The sequence below is a fragment of the Colletotrichum orchidophilum genome (genome assembly GCF_001831195.1).
Source record: "Colletotrichum orchidophilum strain IMI 309357 chromosome Unknown Scaffold_19.1, whole genome shotgun sequence".
NCBI lineage: Eukaryota > Fungi > Ascomycota > Sordariomycetes > Glomerellales > Glomerellaceae > Colletotrichum > Colletotrichum orchidophilum.
The window spans coordinates 309,564-328,436 of NW_019172975.1; the positions used below are offsets into that span (position 1 = coordinate 309,564).

Below are 18,873 nucleotides of genomic sequence, written 5' to 3' on the forward strand. Positions count from 1 at the left end.
CTCGCATCCCGATTGCACGAGTGGACTAGCTTCGAGGTTGTTGGGTCCTCGGTTGCGTCGATACATCGACCTCGGGCCGCGTTGCTGTCAACACTTATAAACAACCAGCACTCCTGTATTGAATTGCGACGCTATCCCAGGGAGGAAGCAACAATTGTTGCTCACCTTTGTCAGTCTATTCGAGTTTGAGCTGCTGCTCTGTATTTTACAGACGACATCATCGCCTGCGGGCGGCTCACGGCACGGTGCTTATTTCGTCTCAAGTAAGCCAGATTCTTTGCATGATCTGGCATCGGCATCCTCTTGGGATTCCGGCTTTGCCAAGACACAAATCAAAGGACTTTTGAGCCCGGCAGCAATGTCGACCTCATTGGCCGCTTCTCCGGAGCCCCGTTCACTCCGGGACGCGTTACGGGCCGCGGGCGGGGACCGGGCAACGTCGGCGCCTTCGGAAAGCCCAAGTGAAGAGGATTACGACGACCCGAAACAGTCAGCGAGGCTGCGTAAAGAACGAGCACCACCACGTCCCGGCGCATCGCCCCTAAAGAAGTCTTCGATCCGCGAGAGGACGCTCTCGCTAGACGGTTCGACATTGTCGGAGGCCTCGAGCATTGACGAGGAGCCTATCAAGGATGGGTCCGGTCGTCTAAAGACGTATGTGCTGTCTCCCGATGACCGCGAGTTGCGGGATGTCATCAAACGAGGTCTCGAGAGGGTAGGTCGTCAGTGCTCTATGCACAACGTGCCAGCTACGGAACGACTAACACAACTGTAGGAAAGGGATCCCAAGAGGCCACGACGTGCCGGCAAGTTCAGCGACCTCGTCTTCACGCGGCAGTTCTCCACATTTGATCGACACAACCAAAACACGGCCAACAGCCCCTTTCACGGCTTCTACACGTTCTTCTGGCTGGCTGTGGCGCTCTTTGTCGCCAGGATCGCCGCCAACAACTGGCGGGCGACGGGGAGCCCCCTGGGCACCAACGAGATCATGAAGACCATGTTCCGCCGGGACGTCTTCGTGCTCCTCGCCTCCGACGGCGTCCTGTGCGGCATCACGGGCGTCAGCTGGGTGTTGCAGCGCCTGATTTTTACCGGCTACATTGACTGGGACAGGTCAGGCTGGATTCTTCAGAATGTAAGTCGACTGACTGAATGACCATTTGTCTCCATGAGTAGGCCCTCACACTTCACTAGGTCTGGCAGTCAATCTATATCGGCGGCGTGATAGGCTTGACCCTGATCCGAGACTGGCCCTGGACACATACCGTCTTCTTTGTCCTACACGGCTTCGTCATGCTCATGAAGCAGCACTCGTACGCCTTTTACAACGGCTATCTCTCCTCGGCCTACAAGAAGCGCAAGTACCTCCTCTCCAAGCTCAAGAAGCTCGAGCACGTCGCCCCGACCGAGTTTCCCTCCTCCACCGCGCCCTCCGCCTCCACCGTCTCCGTCTCGCACCTGGCCAACCCGCCCTCGGCCGCCGAGATGCACGGGCGCAGGCAGTCCATCGCCCAAGCCCAGGCCAACGGCGGCAGCGGCGGCGGCGGCGACGACCAGTACCGGCCGTTGACGGATCTCGACCGCATCTCTCGCGCCATCGAGTCCGGGCAACCCCTGGATGCCGACCAGGTCAGGGTTTTTGAGCGCATCATCCGGTGGGAGATTGACGGCATCACGGACGAGCTAAAGGGTCAAGCAACGAGCGTCGTTCGGGCGTACCCCAACAATCTCTCGTTCGCGAACCACTACGAGTACATTGCTCTGCCGACGATCGTATACGAGCTCGAATACCCTCGCTCCGAATCGATTGACTGGTATTACGTCGCCGAGAAGACGGCGGCAACGTTTGGTATTATACTCGTCATGATTATGGTGTCGCAGGCTTTCATCTGTAGGTCTTTCCCCCTGGCTCAACTATTCCTGCTTTACTCGCCGCTGTGTTTTCGCATCGGGTCACTAACACGCGTGACAGACCCTGTTGTAATGCAGACCGTAGTAATGAAGGAGACGGGCATGCCCTTGGCCGAGCGCTTCCGCTACTTTCCCTGGATGCTCAGCGATCTCATGTTTCCGTTCATCATGGAGTACATAGTGAGTGACAAGACGCCCTCTTCCCCCGAGGACCCCGCGAGGGCACACCATTAGTATCCGCAAACCAGCAAAGACAAAATGCTAATACGCAAGGCAGATGGCATGGTACCTCATCTGGGAAACCGTCCTCAACACCCTCGCAGAGCTCACCTACTTCGCCGACAGAAGCTTCTACGACGCGTGGTGGAACAGTGGTATGTACCGACTGCCTTTTCCCTTACCGACACTTCTAAGTCACTAACGTTACAAAAGTCTCGTGGGATCAATTCGCCCGCGACTGGAACCGGTAAGCCCTCACTCACTGACTTACTCACCCAAAAACTGAACCCCCTCCAAACGCCCCCTTCAAAGACCAAACATGTTTACATGTATATGAAGATAATGTTAACAAAACAAAACCACACAGGCCCGTCCACAACTTCCTCCTCCGCCACGTCTACCACAGCTCAATCTCCTCCATGAAAGTGAACCGCCACACGGCCACCCTCATCACCTTTTTCCTGTCCGCCTGCGTCCACGAGCTCGTCATGTGGTGCATCTTTAAGAAACTGAGGGGATACCTCTTGTTTTTGCAAATGTGCCAGTTACCGGTACGCTCAAAACCCTAATCCCAATCCCCCCAAACAACACAGCACAGTTGTCTCCCCTTCCTCGGTCCCCAATGACCAATGTCCCACCCGAGATGATGTACATGAACCTCCCATGGGCTCGACTGACTCGCGTCCAGCTTGTACGAATAAGCCGCACGAGGTGGATGAGGGACCGCAAGGTGTTGGGCAACGTCCTGTTTTGGTTCGGCATCTTTACGGGTCCGAGTTTGCTGTGTAGTCTGTACCTTATATTGTAATGTGTTGGATGTAGAAACGTTTGCCGCGAGGCAACATGTGGGAAGGGTTTGCAAAGATTGTATGAAATAAAATCCTTGGGGTTGGGGGTGTTTCTTGAATACGTACAAACATTTCGTACCATTTATCAATGTGTGCTGCTGGCCGGTATGTTTTATGAGGCTCATCAAGCCAACTCCTGCACAAAGTACCTTGAGCGAATTAGAATCGTTGGAAACATGCCTCAGGACTGAACTACGAATCCTTGGAAAAGTCACGTTTACCAAAAAGGTTTACAAAAGTTTGTGGTATTCGTAATGGATTCATTCAACTTTAAAAAAAACCGAGCAACAAAGCCTCGCCGCAGTTTTGGCCTTTTTCTATCCTCATAGACAAGAAACATTCAAGCGTGAAAAAAAACTTCATTCGTCGTCAAGACGGGGTCGGTTTCACAGTCCCTGCTTCTCTGCCGTGGCCATGAGAGAACCGATAAAGGTGGTCACCAAGCGACTACGGATCTGGCAAATATCCTCCGGCACCAGCCAGATGGTGGCGCCCATCTTTCTCGCAATGGAAATGCTGAGCTTCGCGTTGAGGTAGGCGTCGTCGTCCGTATGGCCGGGGGTGACGAGGTCGTAGTCGACGTAGCTGCTCTTCATACCGCTGAGCACATCCAGCAAAAACACACCGGTGCCAATGGAGGGATCCTTGAAGGATCGAATTGCGGATGATTTGCCGCCCTTGCGGGACGTTTCATTGGCCCATTTGACCATCTCCGAGTCCGTAATCTCCTTCTTGCCAAGACGTTGCGCCAATGTCGACAGCGTGACGGTGATATCCCTGCGCATCAATTGCCACACCAAGCCAAGAGTCAGGGTCCGTTGACCGTCGGTGATGTCCGCACCCTGAACGCCCACAAGCGAGAAGCGGTTCTGCTTGCCGAGTTCAATCGCGTAGTTGGTGTTCTCGACCGCCTTGAACCTCAGCATCTCTCCGCCGTGCGCCGGTGGCTTATTCACATGACGCCAATTGACGGATCCCTTGATGACCTTGTCGTACGCTTGCAGAAGCACCGTACCGTCGCGCAGGTCGTCAAAGAATGATTGCACAGCAGGCTGCACATCCAAGCTGTTGAGCCACAGAGTAAACACGCGGGCTTCTCTCTCTCCTTCAGCGTCAAAATCCTCGACCTCGAGCTTCTCCTCCTCGGTGATGGGGTCGAGGGCGGGGTGGGTGTTGAACAGATTGGCAACGAAAGCCAGGTTCAGCTTGGGGTTACCGGCGACCAGAGATGATGGCGTGAGGAACTTGCGGCATCCCATGTTGTCGGCGGTCTGCAGAATCTCCTCCGCGCGCTGCAGAAGATCTCGTGTTTGGAGAGGGGCTCTCGTCGCGCCGTATTCGGAGCCGATCTGTGCCAGGAGTACAGTGTAGTTCTCGCCGTCCTTGATATCGCTAGAGAAGTTGTTCACCCTACACGCAAGTCAGCAGTGCTTTTTCAACCGGTTCCGAGTTCCAGCGCGTACCGTCTGTTCCAGCCAGCGGCCTTGAGGTGGTAGTTGAACCATCTGAGAAGGATCTGTTCGGGAGGAAGTCTGAGGAACTGCTCAAGAGTCTCGTCATCCTCCAACAACCGGTAGAGCTCGGGGTGTAGCTTGATGTCAATCTTGCTCAAAAGACCACGGCGAATAATCTGCCAGATCAAACCGAGAATCAAGTGCTCTCTGCCCTCAATAATGTCGCCGCTGCCAATGTTGACGACGGACAGACCAATACCCTTGGAAGACTCAATGACGATGTTGTTGTTCTCCGTCATCTGGAAAGCGTTCAGCTGCTTCTTGTTCTTGGGTCGGTTCAGAACACGTTCGTCAATGGTGTCGGCGACACTGTCGTTGATGAGCTTGGCCAACACCAAACCATCCTTGCACTCGTCAAACATTTCAAAGGTATCAGTAGGGAAGGGGAGGCGGCTTCCAATGTCTGCGTCACCCGCCAAGACGGCGTTGATGTGACGAGTGAACTCGGTCCGCTCATCCTCGTTGATGGTGTGCGTGACGTTGGCGTTGGAGCCCTGGACGTGAATCTTGCCGATGCTCGACTTTGAGGAATGGCCCAGGCCTCCGGTTGCTTGCGCGACGATGGATGCGCCGGTAGCACCGCCGGGACCGGTTGACATGCGTTTTTGAGCTGGAGAGGACTCGCGGAGCTTGGCAATGAGCTGCAAGGCGTGTTGTCAGCATGGGATCAGAAATCAATCATAAGAGTCTGTGGGTGGAATTTACGGCGACATAATCCTCCAGCTCGACTCGGCGGGACGAGTCGAGGTCGACCTCCTTCAGAGCCTGTCGTACGACATCGTAGGGCTGGCGCTCGCTCTGCTGAGTGGCCTTGATTGCGGTGGCTTCGTCAACGTAGCCCTTATCGTCAATGTCGAGCTTGCGGAATGCGTCACTGAGACCGTAGATTTCGTTTTGCGGGAATTGAGGATACTTCCTGTCGGCGAATGTGTGGTTAGCGACGGAGCACGAAGGCAAGAGCAGAGCCCCTGAGCGATTCTCACTCTGACGAGAGTGAATCACTCGCAGCGATGCGGGGCAAGAATGCCATTGTGTGCGCACCTCTGAAGCTTGAGAACGTTCATGTTTGCGGTCGTCTCTGGGGAACGCGCGAGAGGGGACGACGGTGTGGGAAGCAGCAGTTCAAGGGAAGCGAGGCCGTTGGGGAGGACGGTGGAGAGAAAAGGAGGAGTCTCTCTACGTAATGCGCTCGGCGCGGAAGAAGAAGCACTTGATCAGGGACCAAGCGGGAGTGGCAGATGCGCAGGAAGCTCCGGAACGCACGGACGTCGACGGAGGTTGGCTGAGTAGTGGAGTTCCTCACGGGGAGTGAGGAAGAGCGAGTCCTCCTGTTGGATATGGAGGATTCGAGAGGTTGGAGACGAGTTGCTGCGGGTCTCTAGTGTGCTTTGAGGACGGGCGAATGTATCGCGGTGTTATTGGTGTTGTATGCCAGGAGGAAGAGGTTGGAAGAAAGCTGTGGAAGTCTAGTAGCCTGAAGGGAGGAGGAGAGGAGGAGGATGATGATGATGGCCAACGGGGCTAAGCAAGGTCGTACTTCTTCCTGCCCAGGTCAAGCAGGTTAAAGGCAAAAAAGGGTTATTCAAGGAAGCAGACAAGAGCCAGGTAGTAAGCAGGTACTATGCTCGCAATGGGCTGGGCTGGCTGTGCAAAATGCTATGCTGCGCGGGAAGGTACCTCGAGGAGGGGGAAGAGGGGGCCGGATGGAATGTGAGAGACTTACGTAGGTACCTTCTTCTACCTGAGTCGATGGCGGGGGCGGGGAGGGGCCGTTGATGTAATTGTACAGGCATCGGGGACTTTGGCCATGTACTACTGATTACCTAATGTGTCTTCCATGCTACTCTCGACTGTGGGAGCCTTACCTAAGGTACGTTACGACACTTTACCCAACGCAAGGCAGCTGAAGCTTAGGAAACTTCAGCACGTGGTTTGGGAGCCTAGACTAATGGACCCATACTTTAGGTACCCAACAGCCCAAACCGGGGCGAGAGGCACATTCCAATGCTCACACGCTCATGGAAGACCTGCCACCCGAATCAATGCGAAAATTAAGGTACCTCACCGCGGGAAGCCTGTCTGAATTCGGACAAACCGGGTACCCGCGAGACCCAAGGCACTTCCAGGTTTGCAAGTCCGCGTCCCCAAGAGACGCCCGAGGGGCCCGACGACCAACGGCCACCAGCCACAACGGCTTGCGTAAGGCAAGGTGCCGTCCCCCTCGCTCTCGTTTCGCGTACGAATTCGCCGTACGACAATCACAGGCTGCCATGTTTGCCTCATTCTCTGACACAAGGTGATATCTAGCCAAATCATCGAGTCACTAAAGGTAGAAAAAGTTGACGACGTACACGCGTGGCTCGCCAGGCACCCAAACACATGTTCTGCACGTCCACGACGCCCTCGAACACGGGGACAATTGACGTGGTCCGCCTCACGACGGCTTCCCCTGCATGGTGCTTATATAAGGCAAAGCACTTTGGGGTAGAGGCTCCTTGTATGCACAGCCATTCACAGTGATAGCCATAAGGTACCCAATGCTTCAAAATAACCTGGTCCTGCGCAAGGCCCGACGATCAATCCCGAGATCTTGCGCTGACCCCTTACTCCTGACCATCAATGCCTAATAAGCGCCTAAAGTCTCCAGACTCCCAGCCTTGAAATAGATTACTCCCAAATGCCAATCGTCAACTGCCCGTAGGCCACTCTAGGTAATCTTCTGGAACGACCAGGTTCAGGGGATTAACTACCTTACCTTACCTGCCTCATGCATCATATTACCAGGTACGTACTGGCAATGCACTCTCCGAGGGAGATGCACTGTGTGAGTAGTAACAAAATTGGTGCAAAGTACTGTGCTTTTATCGTTTGAGCACAGTCCCCGCACCGATTTCCTTCCCCCCACCTCGAATTTTCTGATCCCGGTGGCGATACCCTCATCGCGACGTCGACTCTTGTGAGATCTCCATTCAACCTTGTTATCCCGGCCGGTTCTCAAGACACAAACGAAAAAGAGCCAGATCCATACACACAATTGGACTAGTTTATCACTACCTACAATTTCTTACCTTACTCTTATTCCCTCCACCCGCTTCTTCTCACCCAACTCCAAAGTCGCCATGGCAGCCGTTTGCAAGGCCTGCGAGGACCCCCTCATCATCACAATCGACCCGGACAGCGAAGACGAGGACAACCAAGCTGGCGACGAGCCGCAAAACGTCCCCGATGACCTCGAGCTCCCCTGCGGCTGTCACTTCCACTGGTAAACCCCCTAACCTCTTTCTGTCTCACCTCACTCCTCGCCTCACTCATTCCAAACCCATCACAAGAAACACTCATCCTCAACTCACATACTAACCACACACACACACCCCAGGCAATGCCTCCTAGATCAATCCGAAGAAACAGCCCTCTCCCTATCCTGCCCCTCCTGCAAACGCTACCTCCCCACCCCCACCCCCTCCGGCGAGCCCGCCATCCTAACCCGCTACGTAAACGAAGGCGGCCTCCAAGACGCCCTCGACGTCCTCCCCGCCATCACGGAAGAAGCCTACCTCGCCTCCAACCCAGACGCCCGCCCGGCCCGCGCCTACCACCTCATGTGCGCAGAAGGCGACGTCGAGGGCATAGTCTCCCTCCTTCAGGACGCAAACGAGGAGCTCGCCGGCGACGTGACACAACTGGGCCAGCTCATCCGGTACCAGGACCCGATCGCAGGCGGCAGGAGCGCGCTGCACGTTGCGCTCGACAAGGCGCAGGAGGAGGTCGTGTGGTTGCTGCTCTGGATCGCGTCGCGGTTGCCCACGGACGCGTTCCCGGTCGCGGCGCGACAGGCCGCCGAGGCGCTGCAGATTGTGCGGTTGACCAACGATGTCGGCGAGGATATTCGCGCGCTGAGGACGGAGAACGGCACGACTGCCGAGGATGTGGCCAAGGGCATGCCTGCTCACTGGGGCGCCTTGCTCGAGGCCGGTATGCTGCGTGCTTAGGAATGTGGAGAGACGAGAGAACAAAGATACCCAACCTGCCGCGAACAAATTTCAAAATCGAGCAATGTCACACTCATGGCATATCTAATGGAATGCGCAAAGTCCTCACGTGTTATATGCCTTTTGCATTGATCAGGTCGCCCATCCGAACCGTCTAGTCTAAGGTGCCTGTGCCAAGTCTACTTCCGTTTTGCCCGACTTCTATTGGAGAGAAGTTGTGATAGGATGAAATGGCTGACGTCCTCGTCAGACCAGTAACTCATGTGCGAGGCAATTGTGTTCATGGGGTTGAAGTCGAGAACGCTCCTACTGCCTGTCAGTACATGTACCCACACCGAGACACAAATCAAAGTGCGCAACTTACTCTTGAATGCTGTAATCGACACGCCCGTTGCGATTTAGGGCCCGAACCTTCATCTCCTCTCGCCGCAGCTTCTGCGCCTTACGCTCTGCCTCAAGCCAGTCTGCAGCGCCGCCGTCGTCGTCCGTCTTGGCCAGTGCCACACGCTTCTCCTGGAATTTGGAGTACAACGTCTCGAGCTCGTCATCAATCAGCGTCATCTCGTTGCCGCTGATGCTGGTGCGGCCAATCATGGATTTGGAATCTGCAAGTTGCTTCTTTCGTTCATTCGTCTTTTCTCCAAGCTTGGACGCATCCGATATCACCCCGCTGTCTGCAATATTCGTGCCTGCTCCGGAAACTTGCTGTGGTGAGTTTGCCGAGTTCATCTTGGCCACATCTTCGTTGCTGAGGCCCAGACTGCGGTTGAGAATGTTGCTTGCAATGCCGGCGCTCAAGCTGGACCATAGCCCGCTGACACTCTGGCCAACCTTCATACCAATACCCGAGAGGCCTTGTTGCGCCACGTTGCCAAAGATGCCCTTCTTGGTGTATGGTAAGACTTGAGGTTTCAATGTGGACATTGCGGGCGAAATCAACGGTTCGAGTCGGTAACTGATTGGATCAGACGGGTGGAAGACGTTGAAGAGCTGCGAAACCTTTGGAGACGAGACTGAATATGGCAGACCGGTGATTGCCGAGACACGGTTTGTAGGAGAAGCCGGGTTCGCAGCGAGAAATGGGTCGTCCAACAAATCCGGGTTCAAGGGGCTTTCTGACGGCCGGGCATTGGGTAAATGGCGAGCCGAGATTGTTCTAATCGACGTCAGTCATTTTGTGCTTGAGGCGAAGAATCAAAGCCACTTACCGTCCCTTGAGCATCTGGAATAACCCTACCGGAGACCCAAGACAGTAGAAATCTTCCACGTCGAACTCAAATCGCAATTCGTTGGCTTCGCGATCCCGATGGCTCTCCGCCTTTTCATGCGCCGGCCAGAACCGCAGGGGATTTCTTGGGGTTTCTAATGTCTTTTGATTCTCCTTCTGCCGACACAAGATGTCAAACATGATGGCCGAACCGAGGGAATGGCCAACAACGTGGACCTTGCCCTTGAACTCTGGGTTCCGCTCAAGGAACAGCTTGAAGATACGATTCGACTCCTTTAGCACAATCTCCGAAATCTGTTCTCGGTAGGCACTCTGGTATAACAAAACGTCCAGTGCAAGGTCGGAGATCAAAGACCTGGCGAACGCCACGCCTTCGATGGTGATATCCTCCAGGGAAGGGTCTTTGTGCTGGTTGTTAGTCGTGTCATCTCAAGGAGATCTAGGCCATTCACTTACATTCGTCCTCGTCTTGGGCACCGTCACTAATGTCTTGCTCCTTTTTCTTCTCACGCCTCTTGGGAAAATCAAGCAGGTGTCTCCAGCATACAGGCAAAACCTGTACGCGGCAGTTTCGAGGACCATCTTCCAGTTCCGAGTTTAGTGCTCTCAAATCAGCAGAGCTGGAATACACCGATTTGATGTTCTTTCGCAAAATGTTGACATCGTGAACAAAATTCACGCTCTCCATGCTGCTAGAGTTAGTATCTGAAGTAGGCAACATCCGCTACCTTTGAATGCTTACCGAATGCCCAGGAGCTGACCGATCCCGTGAGTTACTAGTACCAAATGTTCAATTTCTCGCCCTTGGGTTTCGCCAAGCTGGCCGTTGTAGTCGTTTTCGATTTCCTTCTCCTCTCGTTTCCGGATCTCCTCCTCCTGTTCCTCCTGATTACGCTCGGCTCCCTCCATGAGAGAAGAGATTTGTCTCTGAAGAGAGTTTTCCCTGTCATCGTCCTCTTCTATAAGGGAAATGTCGTCGGTCGACTGCGACGGCGTCGAAGATGGTGGCGCAGACCTTCTCTTGAGTAATCTTTGCTGCTTCTCATCTAGCTGCGGGGTAGCAGTAGCATCGGATGGCGTGGCCGGCTGCTTTTGTTGTTTCTTGTTCTTTGCCACGTCTGAATAACCTCTCACCAGCTTGACACCGCTCATGTAACCACCGCCCGAGAATCTCTCGTACATGGTAGACGTCACCCATGATAACACGCTGTCTGAGGTGAGCCACGCGGTCCCTGCATCTTGATATGTCGCAATATTGTTCATCCAAGCGCCAAATAAGCGATGAGAAGATGGCTGGTGTTGGTTCTGCGGTGCCGGAGACTTCAAGCTCCCGTCGCTCGTCGGAGTTGTAGCTGCAGCAGCCTTGAGATTTTCGACGGACGCTTTTGGCGTCACATCCTTGATCTTGGCGTCCTTGTTCTTCGGGTCGTTGCGAACTCGCGACTTGGGATAGGTCCAGGGCTTGACCTTGAGGTAGCCCTCCTCCAGCTGTGAAGCCAAGTTCTCCTCACATGGCCGTAACGACGACCCCTCGTCGTAGAACCAAGTACCGCGACGTACTTCATACACAGGGCCCAGCCAGTAGACCGGGCCCAGCTCCCGGTTTTCGATGTCGACGTCGAAAAGGTAGTCCTCGTTCACGGGAACGCGGGTTTTGGGAGTCTGGGTGCCCTCGGGACTGGTCTCCAAGCTGCTATGCGTGCCCTCTTCGTCAATTGTCTGGCGACCGCGTTGGGAGCCCGACGAAACGCTACGCAGCGATCGTTCGCTTCTCCGCTTCTCAGAATCCTCCAATAAGCGTTGGTATGTCGTTTCGATTGCGCGAGAATCTAGCTTCGAAAAGGGCAGGAACTTCTTTGGCTGGACCGGGGGCTTGGCATCTTCGGCAGGCTTCGCTTTGTCTCGGAGGAACTGGGGTTTGCGTTTGGGGACCTGGGCAGCATCGAGTTAGTACGACGATGGGCAGTCTCGGGTGTGTTGATGTTGAGCGGTCTCACATCAGTTGCGTGGTACCAGAGGACGTTCAGAGGAGGACAGTCGGAGGGGTAGGTCTTGATGCTCTGGCCGTATAAGTGGGTGATGCTGTGATCGCCAGGGCGAGAGGTCGGAACGGGCACGGGCTGTGGAGGAGGCTCCTTGGGCGTCGGTGTTGGACTTCGGCTGACGGCCCAAGGGTTGATCGAATCGACAGCGGACGACAAATAGGACTTTTCTGGTTTGCGGTCAGCGCCGCCGGGAGCCATGATCTGCGACTGGGCCGAATGCCATTCGGCGGAGGTATGACGAAATGCCCAGCAGCGGTGGGAAGTGACGGTGGTGTAGGTGCCGAGGAGGTTCGGCGGTCGGCAATGTCGTCCCCAAGCTTGTCTGGAGCGAAGAATCGCGGGCGCCAACTTGACGGAGGCAGCAGCAGACGGGCACTTATCAGTGCGAGGGCGTCACTGGAGTCCTTGGGGGGAGGACGTGGCCGACTGTCGGGGGAGAGCAATGACCGGTTTGGACGGCAGTTTCGGGGGAGCTAGGAGCTTGTTGAGCGGGAACTACCTAGGAAAGTTGGTTTCAGACTGGAGCAGTGGTGCAGGGTTAAGGCGGCGACAATGAGGTGAGAGGCATCAAACGAAAGCAAGAGAGCAAGGTTGGGGGTGATGGAATCTTGGAATCTTGTCTGTATTTAGAGCCCGGGCGAGGAAGAATGAGCATCCAAGAAGCCGTGGGGGTTTGGCAGTGTCAAAGGGACAACGTGTACTTCCTCTTTTGGCTGTATCCGTTCTTACGGCAAGTACCTAGGCTTACATGAGAGTGGGCAGTTCTGGATCAAAGGGAAATAGGTAGGTATGCGGTAAAAAGAACACGAGGCCGCCTATCCATCTGCAGGTGCTTCCCTAGGCACAGTACAGAGTATGGAGGTCCAACGTGGGTGAATGAAGGGCGCAGACGGCCCCAATCAGCTGCATATGGACATGGGGAGCTCCAGCTTTCACACTTTCAGGGACCCCATGACGCAGTTTGCAGTCCCGTGTAAACGGGACAGCGGCGGTGGAATGCAGGCCGAGGGGCCGCCCTGTTCATGAGCCAGAGGTGCGGCCCTACGGAGGTGTCTTTGGGAGCTTACCTCATCTCCCCCGGGCCGCCAGAAGCGAGCCAGCTGCAACGGGGAATCCACTCCCGGTCTGCACTGCAGAATCAAAAGTCAAGACTCACTAATGGCTACCTACCTTCCGTACCTTAAGGTACCTTACCTTAGGTTACTCACTTTGAAAGACTCACACCGACAGCGGCATTGTGCCCAGAGATACCTTGCCTGGGTGGCCTTATGCCGCCAACCCCACGGTGCTCCTTCTAATTCCTCGGATTTGGTTGTATTTCAGGAACAGTCAGCAAGACTCGGGCAATTTCAAAGCCTTGTCATTTCACTGCAGGGAAATAAACCTCAAACTCGTCTGGGCAAATCACAGGGCATGTATGTAATATACGGTCTACTTTAGCCAAGGCTTTTATACGCGATCCGCAAGACGGAGGAGATGCGGAAGCCGATACGATACGTTCCTTGTCGCGCATCAGAGCACCGTACCTACGGTAAAGTACCTTCGGAGTACCTTAGGTGCATAGATAGAGCGGGGCGAGCTGTGTTTTTCGAGGGTGGGGTACGACCTGCATGCCGTCCCTCATTCCCACACTAGGCCGTGCCTTATCCAGTGTCCCGCCGTGCCTCCATCTTCACAAAATTTCCAGCAGCGTCGTCTCCAATCCAGCCAGACCAACGACTTAGACCTTTGCACGCCTTCTGACCGGCCCCCGATGAGCACAGCACCCTAGCACTCCATCGCATCGACCCTGCCGCCGCCTCCAACTATCGTGGTTCTCGGCTTCGGACCTTGATCATGACCTTGCGCCGAATGCGAAAATCCACCACCATCGATTCCCTCCGGTAGACTTCGACCTCGCCCTTTCGGGTTGACTCACCCGCCGCCGCCGCCTCCCATCCGATCCAGACGAGTGCGCTCCAAGAGCAATTGCAATGGCGACTACCACGACTGTGACTCCCGTCAAGTCGCAGCTTGTCGACAAGCTGCCCAAGCGATTCAGAGGCATCAAGTTTGGCATTCAGTCAGTCGCTTTTCCCACATGCGCAACTCGCGCGATAGACCGACGTGCTAACCCTGTCCGCTTTCTCCCAGGTCCAACCAAGATATCGCGAATCAAGCCGTCCTCGAAGTCTCCGATCGTCTTCTGTACGATATTGAAAAGAATAGAGCCCCGTATCAACATGGCCCTCTTGACCCCCGTCTCGTAAGCGGTTCTTACCGAGCTCTTCATGAGATGATCTAACATATTCGCCGACAGGGTACCTCGAGCAAGACAGGCAAATGTTCAACATGTGATGAGTCACTCCAAAACTGCACAGGTCACTTTGGCCATGTCAGGCTTCCTTTACCAGCCTTCCATATCGGCTACTTACGCTTCGTCATGATGATATTGCAGGACATCTGCAAGGTGAGCACGGCATTGTCTCGGTTGCATCAACTGCCACTGACGATACCCAGGACTGTGGCAAAGTGCTACTCACAGAGAACGAGAAGAGGTCGTTCTTGAAGGAGCTCAGGCGGCCGCTGCTCGACAACCTGCGACGGACGCAGATCTGCAAACGCATCAACGAGCAATGTAGAAAGGTCAAGAATTGCATGTACTGCGGTTCCGTCCAAGGCCAGATCAAGAAAGTCGGTGTCCTCAAGCTCGTCCACGACAAGTTCGTCACATACAACAAATCAACTTCGGCCAAGAAGATCCCTCCCGAGAGCAAAATCAAGTTTGATGACTCCTTCGCAGAAGCCAGAAAGAACAATGGCGAGCTGGACAAGCATTTGCGCAAGGCCATGGAGGATATGAATCCCCTGAGGGTTCTCAATCTTTTCAAGATGATAAGCCCGACCGACTGCGAGCTTCTTGGCCTGGACCCCGCCGAGGGCCGTCCCGAAATGTTCATCTGGCAGTTCCTTCCCGCGCCTCCTGTGTGCATTCGACCATCAGTAGCCCAGGACAATGCCAGTAACGAAGACGACATCACAACGAAGCTTGCAGACATTGTCTGGGTCAGCGGCATGATCCGCTCGGCGCTACAGAAGGGCTCGCCAGTTCAGACCATTATGGAACAATGGGAGTATCTTCAGCTCCAGGTTGCCATGTACGTCAACAGTGATGTACCAGGTCTGCAACAGCCGGGATTCGGCAAAGCCGTGAGAGGATTCTGCCAGCGGTTGAAGGGAAAGCAGGGCCGATTCCGTGGTAATTTGTCCGGAAAGCGTGTCGACTTCTCTGGGCGAACCGTCATTTCGCCTGATCCGAACCTTGGTATCGACCAGGTCGCTGTTCCCCAGCTCGTTGCCAAGAACTTGACCTATCCTGAGCGAGTATCGGATTACAACATTAAAAAGTTGAAGGAGTGCGTTCGCAACGGGCCTAACATCTGGCCTGGTGCTCAACAGGTCATCAAGAATGATGAGGGGGGCTACAAAATCTCCTTGAAATTCGGTAATAGGAACCAGGTCGCTCAGGATCTCAGGATCGGTGATGTTGTCGAACGCCACTTGGAAGACAACGATATTGTTCTCTTCAACCGCCAACCGTCTCTGCACAAGCTCAGTATCATGAGTCATTTGGTTAAAGTGCGACCCTGGAGGACATTCCGCCTGAACGAGTGTGTGTGCGGCCCCTACAACGCCGATTTCGATGGTGATGAAATGAATCTCCACGTTCCGCAGACGGAGGAAGCCCGCGCAGAGGCTATCAACCTCATGGGCGTGAAACACAACTTGGCAACGCCCAAAAACGGAGAGCCCGTCATTGCTGCTACGCAAGATTTCATCACGGCGGCCTATCTTTTGAGCAGCAAGGACAACTTCTTCGACCGCAAGACGTTCACCTACATCTGCATGCACATGATGGACGGCAAAGTCCACCTCGACTTGCCCCCTCCTGCCATTTTGAAGCCCAAGGCTCTGTGGACCGGCAAGCAGGTCTTCAGCATGATGATGCGGCCCAACAAAGACAGCCCGGTCAAGATCAACCTCGACGCCAAGTGCAGAGAATACAAGGCCAGAGCCGGACAATGCCCCGATATGGATCCCAACGACGGATGGTTGGTGATTCGCAATTCCGAAGTCATGTGCGGTGTCATGGACAAGTCGACGGTCGGCTCAGGAAAGAAAGACTCTGTGTTTTACGTTATCCTGAGAGATTTCGGTCCTGATGCAGCCGTGGTAACGATGAACCGCCTTGCCAAGTTGTGTGCACGACACCTGACAAACCGAGGCTTCTCAATCGGTATTGGTGATGTTTTCCCCACCGAGAGACTGCTCGAGAGGAAGAGCACGCTAGTCAAAGGCGCGAGCATCGAAGTCGACGTCCTGATCGACAAGTACAAGAAGAACAAGCTCGACAAAGCCACTGGTTGTAGCATGGAGGAGACGCTGGAGAACTCAATTTCGGGTCTTCTCAGCAAGGTCAGAACGCAAGCAGGTTCTCATTGTATTGAGACTCTCAGCAAGAACAACGCCCCGCTGGTCATGGCCAAGTCTGGATCCAAGGGTTCAGAGATCAACGTGGCGCAGATGGTTGCACTAGTCGGACAGCAGATTATTGGCGGCAAGCGTGTTGCCGATGGTTTCCAGGACAGAACACTTCCTCATTTCCACAAAAACGCGCCTCAGCCGCCGTCCAAGGGATTCGTGGAGAATAGTTTCTACTCTGGTCTCTTGCCCACCGAGTTCATCTTCCACGCCATGTCTGGTCGTGAAGGTCTGGTCGATACCGCCGTCAAGACGGCCGAGACCGGTTACATGTCACGCAGGTTGATGAAATCTCTGGAAGATCTGTCGACACAGTACGACGATACTGTGCGGACTTCCGGCGGTGGTATCGTCCAGTTCCAGTTCGGTGCCGACAAACTGGATCCCGTAGATATGGAGGCCACTGCAAAGCCCGTCAACTTTGATCGAACCTTCTCTCACGCCGAGAATCTTACCTGGGACAACGACGAGGCCGCATTGCTCCCCGACGAGATGGTAAAACTCTGCGATAACTTGCTTGCTCGAGAGCGTGCGCGCTATCCCAGAAAGTCACTGCTGGGCGATCTGACTCTCGACTACGATAATGAAGAAGAAAAATACACCGACGAGCACGAAGGCGCTAGAGACTTTTTACGGTCCCTGGAGTCTTACATTGGCGGACGAGCCAAAAAGCTTGCCCGTGTGATGGAGCTCACCGGCCTGACAGCCAGCGCCGACAGCATGGACGTTGACGAGGACGAGGTCGAGGTCAGGGCCAAGAAGGCCTTTGCTGACAGGGTCGCCAAGATGTCTGAGACGACGTTGAGACTCTTCATCCGACTCTGTCTGGAGAAGTACAAGAAGGCGCACGTAGAGCCCGGGCATGCCGTGGGAGCTGTCGGCGCGCAGTCTATTGGTGAGCCAGGTACTCAGATGACCCTGAAGACTTTCCATTTTGCTGGTGTCGCCGGTATGAGTATCACCCAGGGTGTGCCTCGTATCAAGGAAATCATCAACGCCTCCAAGACCATCAGCACCCCCGTCATCACCTGCCCGTTGATGCAGAACAGGGAGATGACGGCGGCGAAAATCGTCAAGGCGCGTATCGAAAAGACCTATGTCGAGGACATTCTGAGCTACATTGAAGACGAATGGTTTGCCGAGTCAGGAAGTGTCGTCCTCAAGGTCGACATGGATGCTTTGTCCGACATGCAATTGGGCATCACCTTGGGCGATGTAGCCGAGGCCATATGCAAGCACAAGAAGATGAAGGTCTCGAGATCCGATATGCACATTGGCTCTGGGAGAATCGAGATTCGCGTCCGCCTTGACGACTCCGCGGCTTCTAAGCGGTCTGTCAAGGCCAAACCCGTGGACGAGCTTGGCGACCTGTTGGTGCGGGCCAACTACCTCCGCCGAACGATTCCGACCGTGGCCATCTCGGGTTATCCTCAGGCTACCCGTGCCATCATCCAGACATCAGAGCAAGAAACCCACACTGTTCTGGTCGAAGGCTATGGGCTGCTCGCTTGCATGAACACAGAGGGTGTCGAGGGACGAAAGGTCAAGTCAAACAACATTATGGAATGCAAAGATGTCTTGGGTATCGAGGCTGCAAGAAGCACGATTGCCTTTGAAATTGGCGAGGTCATGGGAGACATGGGCATCGACCCGCGTCATATGCAGTTGCTCGCAGATGTCATGACATACAAAGGCGAGGTCCTCGGTATCACGAGATTTGGTCTGTCCAAGATGAGAGACAGCGTTCTTCAGTTGGCTTCGTTCGAGAAGACGCCTGACCATCTCTTTGAGGCGGCAGCCGGTATGAAGACGGATCAAATCGAGGGCGTGAGTGAGTGTATCATCATGGGCCAAACCATGACGGTGGGAACCGGTGCGTTCCATGTTGTGCGCCGCCTCGCCATGGAGAGGGGAGACGTCGGGCAACGCAAGACTATTTTCGAGGATGCGTGGGCGGCGCAGACGGCAGTCAAGCGCAAGTCGAGGCGGAATGTTTAAAAAAAGAGGGGGGGTTACGGAGTTTTCACGTGGAGAGGCATAGCATCCAACAATCAGGGACTGTACATTTCTGTAAATGATTCCACAGAGTAGTACTTGCTGAAGGTTTTCACACAGGGTCTGGAATCAGATGGAATGAAGACATGAAAGATCAATAGCGTATGGCCCGTATCTTTTGATGGTGTCAGTGCAATGTCTTGGGATGGTGAGCATGGAGAGAGCTTGTTCTGTGAGGCTCCCCTGGTTTCTTGGATCCGGCAGCTCGGCAGTTGAGATGGATAATGACGGTGACACAAGGCCGCAACTGACGCCTTGCGGTCTGCACTCTTGGGCCGCAGCCGAACGTCGTGGAGTTTTGTTTATCCTCGGAGCCAACAACAAGGTCACATTTGGCTCCAAGCCTTGCGTCTCGGACTTGGTTTTTATTGTTTACCCCTCCGAGATGTTCATCTAACAAGACTGATATTAGATTAGCGCAACCAGGTTGCGGGGTTCAAATGACACTCTCCACAGTCTTTCTCAACCATACGCGGGGGATTATGGAGATGGGAGTGGGGAGACGGCGGGGTGGGATGAATGCAACGGTTCAGATTACGT

General features: G+C 54.6%; 5 protein-coding genes across 5 annotated transcripts; 3 read left to right on the forward strand and 2 right to left on the reverse strand.

Annotated features, from left to right (window-relative positions):
* Window positions 1-358: 358 nt before the first annotated feature.
* Window positions 359-2,702, forward strand: CORC01_03248 (MBOAT family protein; the record flags this gene model as incomplete). The annotated part of the gene is made up of 7 exons (XM_022614898.1): window positions 359-715; window positions 776-1,138; window positions 1,198-1,894; window positions 1,976-2,094; window positions 2,192-2,288; window positions 2,347-2,380; window positions 2,501-2,702. The coding sequence occupies 7 exons, from the start codon at window positions 359-361 to the stop codon at window positions 2,700-2,702; spliced, it is 1,869 nt and encodes a 622-aa protein (XP_022478634.1).
* Window positions 2,703-3,367: 665 nt separating this feature from the next.
* Window positions 3,368-5,559, reverse strand: CORC01_03249 (uncharacterized protein; the record flags this gene model as incomplete). The annotated part of the gene is made up of 4 exons (XM_022614899.1): window positions 3,368-4,391; window positions 4,445-5,136; window positions 5,201-5,411; window positions 5,537-5,559. 4 exons carry the CDS (start codon window positions 5,557-5,559, stop codon window positions 3,368-3,370), a joined length of 1,950 nt encoding a protein of 649 aa, XP_022478635.1.
* Window positions 5,560-7,614: 2,055 nt separating this feature from the next.
* Window positions 7,615-8,484, forward strand: CORC01_03250 (uncharacterized protein; the record flags this gene model as incomplete). The annotated part of the gene is made up of 2 exons (XM_022614900.1): window positions 7,615-7,757; window positions 7,872-8,484. The coding sequence occupies 2 exons, from the start codon at window positions 7,615-7,617 to the stop codon at window positions 8,482-8,484; spliced, it is 756 nt and encodes a 251-aa protein (XP_022478636.1).
* Window positions 8,485-8,663: 179 nt separating this feature from the next.
* On the reverse strand, window positions 8,664-12,078 carry CORC01_03251 (DDHD domain-containing protein; the record flags this gene model as incomplete). The annotated part of the gene is made up of 6 exons (XM_022614901.1): window positions 8,664-8,790; window positions 8,849-9,640; window positions 9,693-10,113; window positions 10,169-10,401; window positions 10,455-11,644; window positions 11,710-12,078. Coding segments are annotated over 6 exons (3,132 nt in total), but the record flags the coding sequence as incomplete, so codon positions are not given.
* A 1,652-nt stretch (window positions 12,079-13,730) lies between these two features.
* On the forward strand, window positions 13,731-18,276 carry CORC01_03252 (RNA polymerase Rpb1; the record flags this gene model as incomplete). Its single annotated transcript, XM_022614902.1, has 4 exons — window positions 13,731-13,819; window positions 13,891-14,002; window positions 14,057-14,206; window positions 14,257-18,276. The coding sequence occupies 4 exons, from the start codon at window positions 13,731-13,733 to the stop codon at window positions 18,274-18,276; spliced, it is 4,371 nt and encodes a 1,456-aa protein (XP_022478638.1).
* Window positions 18,277-18,873: the final 597 nt, after the last annotated feature.